At 46.4% G+C, this 18,261-nt stretch overlaps 1 protein-coding gene across 1 annotated transcript in view; it reads right to left on the bottom strand.

Moving 5' to 3' along the window:
* MAML2 (mastermind like transcriptional coactivator 2) overlaps positions 1-15,748 on the bottom strand; it is a 321,954-nt gene extending 306,206 nt beyond the window's left edge. Inside the window, exon 1 of the mRNA XM_084783550.1 lies at positions 13,673-15,748. Within this exon, the coding sequence (XP_084639676.1) occupies positions 13,673-14,173 (501 nt within the window). The 5' untranslated portion in view covers positions 14,174-15,748. The remainder of the gene's footprint in view (positions 1-13,672) is intronic.
* Positions 15,749-18,261: the final 2,513 nt, after the last annotated feature.

Genomic DNA, 18,261 nt, shown 5'->3' with positions numbered 1-18,261 from the left:
CCGGGAAGATGGATGGGCAGGCACACAGCCAGCGCTGGGCTGCTGTGGCAAAGGGAGTTCTGAGAACCAAGTGCCGTGCATTGTCACATCATTTTTGGCATGGCCCTTCCTTAGATTACTACTCATCAAGGAGATGTTTGGTCTGAGGCCTCAGCATATAGTTAGAATTTAACATGGACCCTTTCCCCATTTCCTTACACCAACACTGTCCTCTCATAAGACATAAGACTAGAATTTGAACCTTGGAAAAATTTAAAGACATTATCTACCCCCCTCTAATTTTTTCTATGGGATCCTGTTTTTTTAATCACATTAACTTGCTTTCTCTTCAAAGTGCACAATTACATCTGTGGGACCTCGGGATAATCTCTTCTCTGCCTCCTTTTCTTTTTCTCCCATCTCTAAAAGTTGCATATGATAACTACAGGTTAAAACCCAGCAATCTAGCCATTGGTTCAACAGATATTTATTGCACAGTTCCAGGATTTCAAGGGCCTGGGATGCTTGTTGTAAACACGATTGCCATGGTCCCTGGTCTCATGGAGCTTATAGTCTCACTGGGGAAAGAGAAGAAACACACAAACTAGGAATTCAGATAATGATAAAATAAATTCTGTGGTACAAGTTATGAAGAAAATACAAAACAAACGAGGATAAAGGATGCAGGAATTAGGGAGAGCTTGTCCATGTGCCTACTAAGACAGCCATGAATGTCTAGTCAGGAAGTGGTCCTCGAGCTGCCTACTAAGACAGCCATGGATGTGTACCCAGGAAGTGATGGTGGAGCTGCCTACTAAAACAGCCATGGGTGTCTACCCAGGAAGCGATCCTGGAGCTGACTTCTGTATGACAAGAATAATTAATTCAGCCAGCAAAGTGCTAAGGAGTCAGGTTGCAGATGGGCACATGGGCGACCTACCCAAGAGAAGCACAGTGGTAGAGGCCTGGAGCAGCAGCAGGTTTCCTGTCACTCCAGCTTTTATAATGCTGTTCTTTTCCTAGTTTCTATACATCGGCATGCTTCTGTTTGTTTGCAGCCTTTTCTTTTAAATACTCTTTGTTTTCTTTGCTTCTAATTTTCTACATAGCTAACTTGTGTTCATATATTAAAAACAATCATTCTGAAGAAAGGTGTGTGTGAGTGTGTGTTGGAGACTTTGGATACATTTTTCTCAGCAAAGGTAAACAAAAGAAAGGCAACTTAATATCCATTGTTTTAGGTGGCAAGAAAGAAAAGTCATAGCATAGAACATAACACCAAGATATTTTTACCTTAAAAATCCTTACAAAAGAAACCCCAAGGCCTTTAGAAGCACCTGGGGGTAAAGTCAGTATCCCTATGACTCCAACCTAAGGGGCAGTGAGACTCTTCAATGAGCAATATGACAACCATGACCAAAGGACGCTTTTTGACTCATGCCAGTTGTATCTTGCTTTGTTAAGAAGAAGCACCCAGCTGTCCTGGAGCCTCAGACAGGATCCAAAGACCTCAAAGATGCTGAGAGTCACAGAGATGCTGAAGAGCTGGGCTCAAGCTGCTTCCAGAGAGAGGGAGGGTGAGGTGTGTGTTGAGAATTCCTCTCCATTTAATATTTGGGGGAAATGTTTCCTTTGTTGGTGTGTTGCAGCAGATCCTGCTTATTTCTTCTTTCCAGTTCTATTAAATCCCTAAACAGCACTGAGTGTTCAGGGCTTAGGGCTGCCCTGGGGAAATAGGTGATTATGCTCCCTGCTTAGGGTTTTAGTGATAAGAAAAAAAAAAAAAGCAGTGAGCTGAATCCCATCCCCCAAGCCAATTTCTCTGCGACTCTCTTTTATAGTTCCCCTTTAAAGAGGAAACATATTTTAAAGATGAAGTGGTGACAAGGATAAAATCCCATCCATCAATCTGCACTTTTCAATTGTTATGTGTCTATGAGGGAGAGACAAACAGATGGGGCGGGGGGCTGATGTGTGCCACCGAACACCCGTCAGCCCCGAGAAGGAATTCCTTTTCACTTTATATTCTTTGTTGCGTGCTATCACTTAGTGGAGGTACTTGATTCAGGAATACTCCCCCCGCAGGAATGCTGCAAGGGTAGTTGGTAGGCATGCAGTGGTGGAACCAGGGCTCCAGCTACAAATTAAACAGAGCACTACTCCCACAGCCAAGTTTCTTAGGTGCTGTACGCCTCCCGCCAGGTACTAACAAATGAATATGCGCATGGTTGGAGCCTGAGAGTATGGTTACTTTAGACTCTCTTTACCAATATTTAAAAAAGAAAAACAACAAATCATATCCATCTTTATTAAATCTTCTTTGATTGTTCCTTAACAGAAACAATCCAAGAGCTACTAAGGTCTAAGAAATAAAAGCCACTTATGTTGGAAGCATTCAAAAGTATATTATTATACCAAAACAGGCCTTGGTGGTAACCCAAGCTACTCACCAGGTTCTTCTTATTGTCTAAAAATGATGATGATGATGATGATAATAGTAGTAACAATAATAGAAGAAGAGAAAGAAAGTCAATACCAACAAAATCAAGGACTTAGGTTTCAGTGCTAGTTGGTATCCGTGCTTTCTGCGTAGTCTCTTACCTCGTATCACTAATGAAGGCCTAATATGGTATCAATCAAAAATCCCTTTGTTTGTATACTCAGCTCTTGTCAAGGTAAGATAGGAAGTAAAGTAAAACCCACAAACTATGGTCATTTCCCACAGAAAAGCAAGTGGAAATCTAGAAGAATGCTTTTAAAGATGGAGTCTGTTTCTTCCCTGAATTCTGTCCCAGCTCACAAAGTCTTCAGTGACCTCAAGGATCGAATGCAATTACATCGGCCGTATATATTTGCTATGCTGTTTGAGTCTCCCAAGGGCAGCATAACGGTCCAAGGGAGTGACATCTTTACGAGGTTAACCCTTTTCTATTTTAAGAGTAGACTACTGAAGGCAGATGCAACCCCTGGAGCGGAACAAGAATGCTGGAAAGCTAGTAGTTGGGAGGGATGAGAAGCCGTCATCCAAAGGAGGGGAAAATGATGCTCTGAGGAGTAGCTAGCTTCAGAAGAAGCCCGGAAGAATTTTGGATGCACATGATGAGAGAGTGAAGTGTCAACGGAAGGGGCTTAAAAGAGGAAGAGCAAAGCAGGGAAATCAGTTTCTATTAGTCTGTGCCATGAGCTTGACCCCTGTGTGTTGACCATGTGCTCAATTTCCTCATGCACTACCCCACAAGCTTTAGAGGTACTTACTATATAGTATCTTAAAGTAAAGCTTCCTCAGAATCATGGCTAAAGCCGGTAGCCATTGCTTTTCATTGATTTCCATCCCTGAATCAATCAATCTTCTGGACACTGTAGGCCAAGGCAAACTTAGAGGCTCAGTGCAACCAAGTGGAGTTTCTCATGGGTCTGCAGGCTGCATAGGCTGGTTTTCTAGCAGTTTGTGCTGGGATGGTCCCATGATGACCGTGGTGCCCTTTGCAGTGTGTGTGTGTGTGTGTGTGTGTGTGTGTGTGTGTGTGTGTGTGTGTGTTTGTGTGTGTGTGTGTGTGTGTTTGTGTGTGTGTGTGTGTGTGTGTGTGTGTGTGTGTAGGGGTGCTTTGGTTTCTCCGCATGTGGAGATTCAGCCTCCAGGCAGGCCCAGCTTCCCTGGTCTGAGTTCCCAGAGCACTTCATCAAGGACTTCCTGAGGTGTAGCATGATATTCATTTTTGTCACATATAGTTAGTAAAAATAAGTCATGAGGTCACATACAATTTAAAGGAGGACAGGGCAGCCACTCTTTTTATGAGTGGGAAAGTGCCACTGGAGAGGGTGATGTGAGACTGAGGGACTGCATGACCATTTAAAAATTCCCCTAAAGAAAGATTCCAAGTGTCATGTTCCTGCTACCAGCTCAAATCTAATGCCTAAGCCAATGCTCTACTAATTATTACCCTTTTCACAGGTTTATAAAGTTATCTTGATAAATGACGCCTTCTGTAGCCTCGGACAGACTGAAAACCCCTGGGCTCTCCCCCTGGCTCTAATGTTGTTTGTTTGTTTGTTTGTCTGGTGTTTAAACGAGGGTTAATTTCTTCATCTATGAAAAGACAGCTTCATCTGTTTTCTCTCTGCAGGCTGATACAGGTCTATAAATTGTAGAATCGTGGCCTATTTTTAGAGCGACATGAACTTGCCTTCCAGGGGGACAGGCAGGATGGAGATGAGATAAATCGGGGAAGGAGACGGCTTCTGTTTGTAATACACTCCCTTGCATGTGTGAGTGCAGGGTTTAGGGGAGAGGGAAGGAAAGTCCTCCCGTGTGAGCATGTAATCCTGAGTCATCTGACTGCCTCCCTAGCCATTTTCATTTATTATATGTTAAGCAGCATGCGACAGCCTTATACCAGGGATTACACTGTGAGTCTTTGCTCTCAGAGCCTCTGGAGCTAGTTAGACAAAGCAACTCCCCTGCAACACACACACACACACACACACACACACACACACACACACACACACACACACAAGCTAAGAAGACAGCAAGAGAAAGGGCTCCCCAGCCAGTGTGTTCCTGCGGGAAATGGCTGGCTGGGGCTCTCTCAGAAAGAGATTGCTGCCTGGCCTATGGAAGATCAGGTTCCCAAGGAGAAAAACCAATGTTTAATTTAGCACAAAGACAGCTCAGACACTCTCTCTGGGGGACTGAGCTTGCAAACAGATCCACATGCACAGAATCTAAGCCAGGAAAGGGAGCACACTGGTGCAACACTTGGGGCTTAGACCCAAACTTTACTAACTGGGTTGCTTCTGTTGCTTCATCACAAGGGCTGCTGCTCTTTCCTGTTTACCCTCACGTCTATCCCCTGTGCTTTCTCTGTGCTGCTCTGTAAGACAACGGAGTGGGAGAATGCCAGCAGACACGCTTCACTGTGTCTGAATTACACGGTGCTGTGTGGCGATCAGATGTGCCAAGCATAGACGGTTTAGCACTTAGGTGAACCACGGCCATAACCAAACATTTGACTTCTCAGCAGCTAATCCAAAACATGCTTTACTTTTTATGTCTTAGATTCTAGAGGTCCCCTGAGATGAACAAGTTATACCTAAGTATAGCAATCACCATATCAAAGACCCAGTTCAATGTATAGGGACCCTGTTAAGTCCCAGTTCTTCATACCCTACTTGGTTGTCATGACTTTGACTTTGAGAGATTACTCTGTATATCCTGACAGCTGTTAGCAGACTTTTGTTTAAACTTCATGCGAATAAGAACGGATGTGTGTCTGTGAGGGTGCACACGAGTGTGTGCAAGTTATGTATGCCATCTACTTTGGTTTTGGAGAAAAAGTGTCTCGCTGGAACTCACCGAGTGAGAAGGAGAGTAAGTAAATTCTTGGGGTGTTCCTCTCACCCTATCCTCAGCAGGAAAACTACAAGCTTGGGCCAGCACACCTGCCTTCTCTTCTAAGTGCTGGGGAATTGAACTCTGGTCTTGATGCTTGCTCAGTGAACACCTTATCAACTGAGTCATCTCCTCAGCCTCAACTTTTTTTTTTAAAGACAAGTAATGAACGTTCAGCTGAAACCCATCAAGAGTACCCGACAAATACTGCTAAGACCATGGGATTCCGAGTCAGGGCTTCGCATGGGTGAGACTGCTTAGTGTGCTGGGTAAGATCCACTAATGGAACTCAGGCATGTTTCCAGCAGAAGAAATGTTAATGATTCCATATCCCATTGAGACCTGCTTGGACGACTCAGAAAACAAGAACACCACGGAAAACCAAAATGAAACCTAGAACCTAGTAAGCCCACCTGAATTTGATGTTCCCGGTTTTTTGTTGTTGTTGTTGTTTTTTGTTTTTTGATTTTTAGCATCATTATCTTTGAGAAAGCTAATCAGGATCTCAGCTTACATGGCAGGAACAAACAAATCAAGAAACACAACTTTGACCGCATTCTTTGAGTTAGAACCAAGAAAGCATCCTAGCCCAAGCATTACCCACCAACGAGCAGAGACCATGCTTTTCTTTGTCATCGCTTCTCTGTCAGCGCACCCTGCTTTGGCTAAGAACTGCTAGCACTAACCTTGCCTTGAAGTCTTGGCAGCATCTTTTTTTAACGTTTCTTACAGAAAGGCGCGTTTTAGGAGGCACTGAGCAAAGGAAAGGTTCAAAGCCAGGGACCATATTGGGCTAAAGGACTCTGAATGCGATCTGCTCAAGGTTGCGATGTCGGCAGGCTTATGTTGCCTGTTCACTTGCATACTGAGCTAACGAATTCCTTGACAAGAATCTGCTTGCAGAAGCATAAATTCTCTACAGCAAGGGCCTTCCAACCATTTTTTAACTCTGTGACTGGATTTATTTTTAGAACTATTTGCTAATTTGAATTAAAAATTTAGTAAAATGATTAGGTTTAGGTTAGTCCCTTCAAAGGATTCAGAATCTCAGTAGATAATTTAAATACTCATTTACTCACTATGCACACACTGTACAGGCACACTTGGGGCTCAGAACCTACTCTATTAGCATACAGTCCAGAAGGTACTTACTCCAGGCAAGTTTGAGTTGGATTTGTTGAGTCCAATGTATTGTTAGGCCTTGTTCTCAACAGCTCAACAAGGGTGTTAAATACATCCTACCAATATGTAACTGATTCCAGGTAACAATGACAAACTACATCATGGAGGGAAACAAAGCAGCACAGGCCCAGGCACTGACTTCAATAGACACTGGAGAGAAAGGCCATGGCCCTGCATGGATGTCTGTTGCACTTCTGGACTAGGAACGTGGGCGAGGTTGCTCAAGCACGCTGTTTCTCACGTGAGTAATAACTACAGTTTACTGAGCCTCTGCATGAGCCTCGCAGGTGACTCACTTAATGACAAACTGTAGGGAGTTAGTTTTACTACCATCCTTCCTAAGGAAACCGAGCCAGGAGAACTTTGCTTACTTAACCAAGACAACACAGCTATTGCATGGTTAAGTGGTGACTTACTTAACCCTGGTTGTCTCAGCCAGATCCAGGCTCATCTTAAATGCTCTGCTAACTTATCTCCTTCAGTAATGCAACTTTAACATGTGATTTCCACCTCTGTCCACACACCTTTAATAAGTTCTCAGCGGGCGGGGCAAGGGAGCAGGGGGTGGGGTGGGCAGGGACCATCCCAGATTGTTCATGGATGTAAGCCTAGCGTTGTGCACACCACAGAAGAGCGAAGAAAACCCACTCAGGTCTACATTTTGATGTATGATTTCTAAACTTTGTTCAAATCATGAGGGACCATGATGTGTGGGTGTGAGTGCGTCCTGAGACTGGCTCATTTTCAAAGCTGCTCCCTCAGGGATGTGACTGACTGTGCTGGACTCCAGCCTTCCTCAGCCCTTATAGCCATGTACACATGTCTCTTCAGGCACTTATTGTTTCACGCCTGCCCCTTACTGTCAAGAGGGAAGGGCAAAGATGGAGGAAAGACCACCACTAGCTGTGAGTGGCCGTCATAGCCCAGTCTGCTGCTAGGAATAAGTGGGGCAGGGTTACTGGCTTTCCTCAGTTGTTCCTTCTCTGCATCCTGCAAAAGAGGGCTGAATGGAGGACATTTGGTGTCTGTTGAACGCCAAGGTGTAAGTAAAAGATCAGTTATTTATCTATATTGAAAACAAGTAAATCTCAACTATCCGTAGTTACAATGTCCTGTACATTTTTCTAAATGCTTCTTCCTTTGGTTTTGTTTTGTTTGTTTTTTGAAACAGGGTTCCTTGATGTTCTCAACTGTCCTGACTCACTTTGTAGACCAGGCTGGCCTCGAACTCACAAAGATCCGCCTGCCTCTGCCTCCCGAGTGCTGGGATTAAAGGCGTGCGTCACCACTGCCCAGCCCAAATGCTTCTTTTAATCAACAAGATATTTTCAAACCAGGGCACAAAACAACTCAGTTGCTTGAAGACTCCACCTGCCCATCAGGAGAGCTATTAAGTCAACAGGACAGACCTTGCTTGCAACTGGAGAGGTCTAGGCAGGGCTGGCTCTCGGCTCTCTCCTTTCAGTTTCTCCTCTCCGTCTAGCCAGGGTGCTTTAAAAAAATCTCTCTGCTCTCAGTGCCAAAGGCCCTGTCATGCTGTATATAACTCACCGTGAATGGGGAAGTGTGTAAACAGCGAAGCATTAAGCAGCCTTGGGGACCTGAGGGTCGGAGAACACAGCACTTAGGCTGTGTGCCCTGAGAAGAGGCGGCTGGAGGCGGAGGCAATACTTGTCTTTAAGCACATGAAGGATTTGTGTTGCTTCAGAGCGCTAGACTCCTCTGCTCCTTCCTGGCTCCATATTTGACCAGAGCTTCTGTTTTGCTCTTGTGCTAATGCCAGCATTTTCAGGGGTGCCTGAACCCCACGTTTCCTCTTACTACATACCCAACCACACTGTTTTCTGCTCTAGCCCCTAAATATTTAACCTTTATAGCTACATGTATGCCTGCAACCCACACCCCATCTTATCCCTTGCAGGCCCTGAGGCGAGCTATAGTTTTTCTAAGCTTTTCCCTGGCCTAGATTTGAATCTCTTTCTCACCCACTAACAGCACTCATGTTTTACTTACTTATTGTGTCCGGCATGCTATTTTGATTAATAATATTAGCTTTACTGGCCTAGAACTCACGGAGACCTGCCTGCCTCTGCCTAGTCTGGTTTGTTGTTGTTGGTCTTTTGAGACAGTTTCACATCGTAGCTCAGGCTAGCCTGGAACTCGTTATGTAGCTCAGGCTGGCTTCAAACTCATGATAACCCTCCCACCTGAGCCTCTGGTTGCTGGAATTAGAGGCATGGGTCATCATGCCCATCTTAGTGTTAGTGTCTTTGTTTCTAATATAAGACAAATGTCACCCGTTTGTGTAGGTGTGATGTAAACCATGGGAAAGGAGCTCCCTGGGTCCCTTAGGTCTGCATAGGACTTTGTTGCTCTCTTTAACTTTCTGGGTCAGTTTTAGCCCATTCTAAGAGCTGGGAAGTTCTGCTGCCAATTCACTGTGTGGAGGTGGGAGGGTGTAGTGGGGTTTGGGGTGTGGGGGGTGGGGAGTGGGGGTTTCTCCATTGGACTGTGGGGCAGCATGGGCCTGCCTTTAGCATATTACATCTCCTTTATTCTCCCACAGAGCTTGCTGGAGTGTGAAGCAAATTAGCATGAAAATGAAGGAGGAGGAATTTAGAGTTGTTTTCATTAAACATGGATGGCCTTGTCTGTGAATGTTGAACACATGCAAGGGGCTGAGATGAGGAAGGCAGCAGCAGGCAGTAGAATCCACTCAGAAAGGCTTGGTCCGCATGCATAGAAAAACTGGGTGGTTGTTATTTAGTTTTCGAATTTACTAGTAGGTTGTTTTTTTTTAAAGAAATAACAATGCTTAGAATCAAAGTGAACAATAAAATTTAGAAATCAATTAATCACTGTCACACCTCTAGTGATATTTAATTGCTGTGTCTAAGAATGTTTGAGAGTGCTCGGTTAACACCTTAGGGCTTATTAAGCTTGATTAGAGATATAGGAAAGTCATAGACATTAAAGTTTAAGACTTAGAAAAATATTGATGAGTATTTTGAATATGAATTGATGAGTAGTACTTAGCCATAATAGTACTTCAAAGAAAGCAAATGGATTCTATGGGAAATACAGAGCCTTGGGTGTGCATGGCCTCACCTTGCCATTGATGTAAGCTTTCTAACAATGCTCGAAGGAGCACCCACCTGTGTAGGACTCTCCACTGCAACCCTTTGCTTGCATTTACCTGCATGAGGTGGGAAGGCCCCGGGCAGCTAAGACATCTCCCTTTATTACTGTGTTGTGGAGAAGCAAAACTAAATAGGTCTGTTCTTAAGGAAATAATGCCTGCATAAATAAATAATGGGAGTCTCACTGTCCCAGAGAGGAGATTTGTCATGTAGACCTCTAGTCTCAGACTTCCAGACTTGCTCTCCACTCCCTGTGCAGCCCTGAAATTCTGAGTTGGTCAACCGGAAACTTATAAGGCACCTGGGAACCTTGGCAATCATTTAACTGGTTTGACTTTCTTAAACTAAGAATTGGCATTTTAGAATACTGTTGGCAACACATTTAACTTTCCCATATCATTTATGTAAACGGCTTTTCTAATAGTCCTTACACACTGTGGGGACACACCTTGCCAAGGCTTCTTAGGTCCACACAGGGGGGTATAAAGGCTATGCTGGAAAGACACCCAAGACTCCACAGCACGTTTCTCTTTGAGACTTCAGAGATACTTAAATACACAGCTATATTGTAGTTGTATCTTGATAGCCCTGGTTTTGCAAGGTCAATACTTCTGTTTATAATAAAAGCTACTTTACCACTTAAAATAGACAAAGGAAAGCTGAGGGGGGTCTCTCTGGACCATGGAGAAAGCAGCAGCATCCCTGATGCGCAGCAGCAACATTGCTGGTGATGCTGCTGTCTCGTTTTCCATCCTTCCCAAAGCCTATTCCCAAAACACTGATTATCATGTGCTTCCGTGGATGAGCTGACTTCTGTTGGAGAGATGACTGCTAAGTGACTTGTCCCCAGTCATCCAGCAGGTTAGCGATCGAGCAGGCACCGAATCAAGGGACAATTTCCTGGCCTGGTCTGTGCTCTTTCCTCTACCGCACATTAGAGAAAAGATAAGTTCTGAAGCTGACAATGCCTTGGTACCACTTATCTACTTAGCCTAGTGACAATGGTGTGTGCCACAGAGGGAGAGGCAAGAAGGAGAGCTTAGTCATGCTCCTGGGTGTGCTAACTAACCTAAGGGCTCTATGGCCCAGTGGTTATGGAGTTTTACAGCTCATTTCGGATATTCAGACATACTTCAGCAGAAAGTGATTTAGTGGCTAGCGTCTTCTCCCAGCGGCTAGAAAGGCCTCAGAGTCCTGCCATCTCAGCCCTCTATGAGGCTCTGTGTTTGCAGTCTCCACAGAAGCGGGGCTTCCCCTGGACTGGAGCTAAATGAAGAAACGGGCTGAGTAAGGGCGGCCGAATTAGGATCTCAGGTGGACAGAATTAGAGCTGACTTAGAGGTTATTCTTGCATTGTTCTTCAAACTCCAGCTGTTAAAGAGCCCAGACAGTGTATACTTTGCTGTAGAGCACCCCTCACAGACGACATTACCCCACCGGACAGGCAGTACTGACGATGTCCAAGGCATTGCCGCATGAGGTATGCTGGTTCCAGAACTTCGTCAGGGCACAGCATGCATATTTTAATTTAGATGCTCAACACTTTCCCCTTTGCCAAAGGGCACTTCCAGCACACAAATGAACCAGTAAAGTGTTACATTCAACACATCCTCCAGACCACAGAAACCTGCCTGTGGACACAATAAAACTAAGGAAGGCTCCGACATGCTTTCTCCACCGAGGCCCTTCACATTGCTCTGAACACAGGAGATGCCCAAGCGAAGTGAAAGCTCGGCTGAGACTCCTGAATGCTGGGGCCTCCCCACCTTGGGACAGTGCCGTAGCTTCATACAGAAGTTGCCACACAGACCAGAGTGACATGGAAAGAAACAAAGCACCAAATTTAGAATTAGGAATTCCCAATAACTAAAAAGGGTGTCAGGCCAAGCCCCATGCTATCGAAAACTCTCATCTGGGAGTGGGCATGAGGGCAGAGCCGCCACCTTTCTCTCCTACCTTCTACCCGGCTTCATTCCTACAGTCACAGAGGGAGTTCCAGGAGGGGCTATTTTAGGAGGTGGTTGGTGTGTTGGTGCGTGGGAGAGAGAAAAGAGAGTCCCCGAGAAAGGGTGGCACAGCAAACATCTTCAGCTTTTGCAGCTGCAAACTGTTTAGTGGAGAAAAGCCAGACACCATGGCCTGCCTCCCCTGACATCTGAGGCAATGCCACTCCAAGTCACAAGAACTGCTGAAGTTGGTTTCATTTTGCATCCTCTAACAACGCCCAGCAAAAGAGAACTTCATCAACTTCCCTCCCGGTTGGACAGAAGCAGAAACCCAGGCGGGCCACTGGGGAGCTTGCCACCTTCCTTGCTGAGGCTGGGAGGGAGAGGCACAGGCTTGCCACCCAGGGCAGGGATCAGCCTCCCCTCAGGGGCTGGCCTGGGCGCCAGGGTCTCAGTATCATCCCCAGAAGCACTCACCAGGAGATTGTGAAGCACACAAAGCCACATTATTGGGAAGCTTGCAGACAGATTATAAATTTACTGGGGACAATCAAGGCATTTAGTTACTTTTGGCTGCAGACGCTGGTGACACGCATAGGCACACAAACCTCATTCTTCGCTTCTCCCCAGCATCTCTCTTTCAGGAGACAAACTTCCCCTTAGCTGGGGATTCCAGAGAGAAATGGGGACAGAGCAGGTGGGAAACAGAGAGGATTAGAGACCTGAACACTCCACTATACACTGAATAATTTCACTCAAGGATAAAGCACAGGCCAGTTTAATTCTGGGTAGTTAGCTTTCATGTGGACCTGGGCGTGGGGGGCGGGGGGTTGTCCCAGAGTCACAGCTCTGGGCAGCCCAAGAAAAATGTGTGCCCTATGGGGAAGAAGAACAGCGTCTCAGTCCCCAGAGCTTTCTGGGAACCATCGGAGCAAACACCAATGAAGGGCAGGGCTAAGAGCAAGAAGTGGTGCGGGCTGAAAGGGGCCCTCTCCTCCCTCAGGTGCTCCTCAGTACCAGTCTTCCTTGGGGCTTTCTGAATCTTGTGGGGCTCCCACAGGCATTTCCCGCCTCTGTCTCTAGATGGACTGCAGTGGTCCTGAGAGCAGTCCCTGAGCTTAAGGAGATGGAGGAGCTTGCTGGCCTGCGCAGGGCTGGGCTTCCTCCTTCTACCCAAAAGGCTAACAGCATAAATAGCAGTTGGGGGGGGGGGCGCCTGAACACCACAAGCAGTGGGTCACCTGACCAAGAACCAATGACTCAAGGCTCTTCCTTCTGGCTGGGGTGTTGTCTGTGCCTCTGAGGAAGCACTTCCAGTCAGAAGGTTGGTCAGGCTTTAGGATTTGATGTGCTGTGCTGTTACTGGGAGGGACACGGGGAGCGGCAGAAGACAAGGTGCCTTCTAGAACTGTAGTGACTAGCTCCCAGGGCCTTCCATGAGTGCTGGGAGGCAAACTGCTTGATTGGAGGGTACAGGATAAAGACTGGGTTGGGGCGTGGGGTGGGTGGGGGGAGCCCATGAAGATCCTGTAGAAGTCTGGCTGAGGAATTTACCCTGTGTGGGTTTTTTTTTTTTACTGTAGGGTGGGGACATTGTGTTGTGTCAGTCACAAACTCTGCTTAAGCATACTTCAGAAAGGGAAGGAGGGGCCAAGGTGAATAGGTCAACTGAGCTAGGTCACTCGCAAGTAAAGAAATGTCTTGCTGGGCCTAACTAGAGACAGTGTACTAAAGCAGACCGGTCCTCGAGGGTTTCTCAGCTGTATGGTTCTTCTTTCACAAACTGTGGACTCTTTGAGCCTCTGGAGAACCCAGGCTCTTAACTGGTGAGGAACACCCTTCGGGCATAGGACAATGACAATGAGCACTGGTGACTTTGATAGTAAGAGCTTACAACCACATACGCACACCTAGCAGCCTTTGAGGGACTGGTAGCTTGGCCACCTATTCCACACGAAGCCAAGACAGCCACCACCTTCGCAAAAGGCCACATGACTACAGCCAGAATGGTAGGAGAAAACCAGGTGTCTTACCGCAAGCAGGGCGGAGTTCCGCTGGTCCGCGGGGGTCGAAGCTGCTGGCTGCTGCTCTCGATTTATCCCACTGTTATCATTACTGGTCAGCCGGTGCTGCTGATGGTGATGGTGATAGTCTGGTGGAGGTGGTGGGGCTGTGGCTGCTGCCTGGGAGGCCACAGGAGCAGCAGCAGGGGGCGGTGGAGGGGCTGTGGTGGTGGCAGTCGTGGCTGTGGCCTTAGCATGTTTGCTAGGCTTCCTTGCCCCCTGGCCATGCTGGACCAGGCTGAGGAGCTGCATGGTGCTTTCCCTTTCTCGGTCTGAGCTCTCGGCCCTACCACGTTCATAGCGTCCTTCACAGCTCAGGTGGTGCTGTCGGCAGACAGCAATGCGAGCCCGAAGGCGTTCCACAATAGCACTGTGTACTCTCGGGGTGACTGAGCTCCCTCCAAGGAGCCCCGCCCCAGAAGCCCCCCCTAACCCTCCTGCGGGGGCCTGCGGGGGCGCTGTGTCCCCCATCTTGTTGGACACAATGATTACTACCTGGGGGGGGGGTGAGGTGCAAGGAGGCTGGTGGCGGCTAGCGCAGGCAAAGCTGGTCTCAGTGTTCAGGGCCACATGAATAGAGGTCTTCAGAGGGTGGGGAGATAGTGGAGAAGGTGTGGGGGAGGGGAGCGAATAACAAGAGGGTGGGGAGAAAGATTAGAAACCAATTGGAGAGAGGAAGTTGGAAACAAACCCTGATCAACTTACTCTAATTGCATTTGACAGCTCAGGAGAAGTTGGATAGAGTTGGTAGATTTCTCTTCTCCCCCACCAGGCTGACAAGAGCCTCTAGGCACTTTGCAAACACAAAGTCCGGGGGGACAGTGCAAGAATTCAGGGATTGTCAAGGAAGAGACAGAAATACATAGCAAAAGGAATCAAAAGACCCACTAATCCAGACCTGGGCTCTCCTCACCTAGCTGCGCCAAAAAAAAAAGAAAAAAAAAAGAAAAAAAAAAAAAGAACAAATATGTCTAGGGTTGTTTCTGTGGAGAAACACATTTCTATCGTGGTCTATGTAAGCAGCAGCCTTCACTTTAACTCAGGTTAAAAAACAAACAACACGACTGTTTCCCAAGGCTTCTGAAGTCATGTTCAAACTGTGCGAAATCAAGGAAGACTGCCTTGGTTTCTCCGACGTTCCTTTCTCTCCCTCCAGTGTTGGTGTTTTCTCCTCCTGGGGGTGCGGAGTGGGGGGGCACCTCAGATGTAGTCTTCTCCCCCAAAGGAGACAGCTTTTCAGTCTTAACAACGTCAGTAATTGGACTTCAGGACCGTGCTCTTTTCTTCAAGCTAATCCAATCACCGGCAAAAATCCTGATTCCCTCTTAGGTTTCTTAGTCTTAAATGAAAGCAGTCTGAAGTGACTTGCTACTGAGAGAGCTCTTTCAACACATTTTCCCCTTTCCCACTTACGCTTTTTTTTTAAATTCCTCACCCCCCACTTCTATTCTAATACAGTATCAAGAGAGACAAAGTCTTCCGAGAGTAATTTACAAACGATGGTCAAACTTACAAACTTCCAGCAAATTGCACCGAGTCATGTCCAGCCACTTTCCCGTCCACTTTTGTACATTCCATGCCCGGCCAGTGGCTCAGAGGGTCTGGACTCCCAAAGGCAATGTGGCTTTATCTCTTGTACTGCTTCGCTTTATAGATGGGGGGGAAAGAAGAAAAAAGTAGCTTGTATTTTCCTTTCTCTTTCAGGTCTGTTCCGAGCGCTTTCCTGTCACCGGCTCCCGCTCCTCGGACTCACGGCGAAACACAGGCTTTCATTGTGCTGCGATAGGAGAGGGAGAGAAAGAGAGAGAGAGAGACAGAGAGGGAGAGAGGGAGCCAGCAGCCTGCAGACGGGGGAGGAGGGCGGGAGCTCAGGCTCCCTGGTGGAAGGCTGGTGCCGCTGCTCCAGTGAGTGAGTAATCGCAGCCAGGCGCCGGGGAACGGAGTGCAGAGGCCTCCCAGTGGCTGAAGAGGCAAACCCTCCAGAACGGCATCTCTTTACAGACAGCTAAGGCTCAGCCTCAGCCTGGGTGCTGTGGCGGGAGCGGGGCGGTGTTGGGCAGACTGGGGAAATTCCCGAGTCTCCTTGCAAGTGTTCTTCGGACAGCTCTCAACGCTAAAAAAAATTCCCAGCCAGGGACTCTATCTTTCCCCTTCCAAGCCTGCAGTCGGGCCCTCCTGAGGATACGATTTTCGGTTTTCAATAAGCTGTAAACGAGACCACTGAGCACCCCAGCAAGAGCTGGGTGAGCACGGAGGAAAAGCTCATTAGCACAGTGAGGAAGTTGGTGAGCAAGTGCTACTGCCAGGTGCTGAGAGGGAAGTCTGCAGCTGTCTCCTAAAGGCCCTATTGGTGTGGGCCAGTTTGGGCAACAGGCTGAGGGCTGAGAGGCGATGAGCAAATCATCCGGGATAAATAAACATTTTATGAGGAAAGGAGAAAAGAAAAGGCGCTTTTCTTTGAAAATTCACCAAGTACAAGGTGTGTTTTCTGTAGCTGTCTCTTTGGTGTATATAATGTTCCTTGCGACGTCAAAAACATTCCTAACGAAAACTAGGTTTTAATTCTTTATCTTCAAATGATGTGGTTTGTAAAAATATTCAGTATTGGAAGTACTGGGCCAGTATTGGGCACAGTATTGGAAGTCAGGACCAACACAGATGCAAACGTTAGAATTTATAAGTCATTTGTTTGGGTCTGAGGTCTCCAGACACAGTTTCATTCACTCAACAGACTCTACAAGTTCCGCAGTATGATCCTGCTCCAGACCTGAGCTCTGGCCAGAGGGGAACAAGAGTAATGTATCTCAAGACAAATTTGCCCACAGCTCCATCCCCCAGGGGATGGCCTACTTTAGTCTGTTTCATTTCCACAGGTCCCAGGTGTTAAGTTGGAAATGGAGACAGGCACACTCAGACAGGACAGGATATGTCTTATCCAAAATGCTTGGAATCAAAAGTATTTCAGATGTCAGGCGTTTTGGATTTGGGGATATTAGTTTAGAATATATCTAATCCCAGAAGTTCCCCCCAAATCCGGTATGTTAGCTCTGTTTAAATAATCTCGTTCTGCAGTATCTCTGATTGCTTTTGAGTCAACTAATTCGGTCTGTATAACCTTTAGCTTTTTGGGAAACATCTTTCTCCCATCCCCTTCGAGACGAAGTTCCTCTCCACTCATGTGGAGAAAGGAGAAGCTGTATTTGTTAGAGCAGAAAAATAGAAAGTCTCTTGTATCATTAAAAAGCGAAGGGTTTTTGCCCATCATGTATTTCATTTTTTAAAAGGAGTGTTCAGCAGACAGCAGAACTTCTCCGTCATATTTAGCAGTCACAACCAGTAAAAGAAAATTACACAGTCTTAAATGAAAATGCTGCTCATTCAATACCCTGTGATAACCCAGGTCTTAAACAGCATAGAGCCCTTGGCCAAACAAGCTACACTTAGTAACATAGATTACAAATCGAAACAGTAAGTTTGCTAAACTGAGACAAAATTTAACTGATATAAAATTGTCCATAGTTTTAGGGTATGGTGTTCCAGTAAATGTGTACATTGTGTAATAAGTTCTTGAACTCAGGTAATAAGCTCACATTGCAAGTGCTTTTAGCTGCTAAGCCATCTCTCCAGCCTCGATCCCTTTGTAATTTTGACAGGAGCATAAATTCAAAGCTTGGGAAGCAAGCTTTCAACAGACAGCTTTCCCTGCCACATTCCAGTAGGCACGACGTTCCTCTGGACTTTCTAGAGTGTCTTTTGTATGCATTAAAAAATAATTATGTATTTCCCTGCATGTTGTATGCGTACCATACTGTGCAGTGCTGTGCTGGTTTAGTCCAGAAGAGGGTGTTGGGTGCCCTGGGATGGAATTACAGGTGATGGTGAGCCACCGCATGAGGGCTGGGAGCTGAGCCCAGGTCCTCTGCAGGAGCAGCCAGTGTTCCTAACTGCTGAGCCATCTCTCTGGTGCCTCTCCTGTACATTTACCTGTATACATCCCAGCCATTTAATTTTTGGTTGGCATCGTCACTGACATTCTACTTATGCACATCGTTTACTATTATTATTTTTAAAAATCACCACCTAAAGACCATCCCTTCACATATGTCATCTCCTTCAATATACAAACATTCCTGGGAATACAGAGCTTCATCCAGCTCCTCACTTAGACAATGAAGACTTATCAAGATGATTTGTTCCACATCATGTAGTTAGGGAGGGTGAGACTAGGACTCTTCAGGTCCAGGTTCTCTTACCCGTAGAGCTCACTGCCTTAATGCTGAGTGAGTAGCACTACAAGCAGGCCTAACGCAAGGGATGCTCTAACGCCCAGTGCCCGTTCTGGAGTTTAAGCAGGTCCGATACTATCCAAAGAATGAGTGCTGGGCACACATACCTGAATATGAGAACAGACGGTCAGGAAATTCAGTTAATTACACCCAGTTGCTTATGAGAACATTTCTTTTCTTTTGGCAGGTCATCAGACATACTTCAGAGATATCTTTTTTTTTTTTAACTCTGCCTTCTTTTCCACAAATCACCCATGATCCTGATGCCCTCCC

This window comes from Acomys minous, assembly GCF_964271855.1.
Source record: "Acomys minous genome assembly, chromosome: 5".
Classification (NCBI taxonomy): domain Eukaryota; kingdom Metazoa; phylum Chordata; class Mammalia; order Rodentia; family Muridae; genus Acomys; species Acomys minous.
This window is presented reverse-complemented; position numbering and strand designations above follow the sequence as displayed.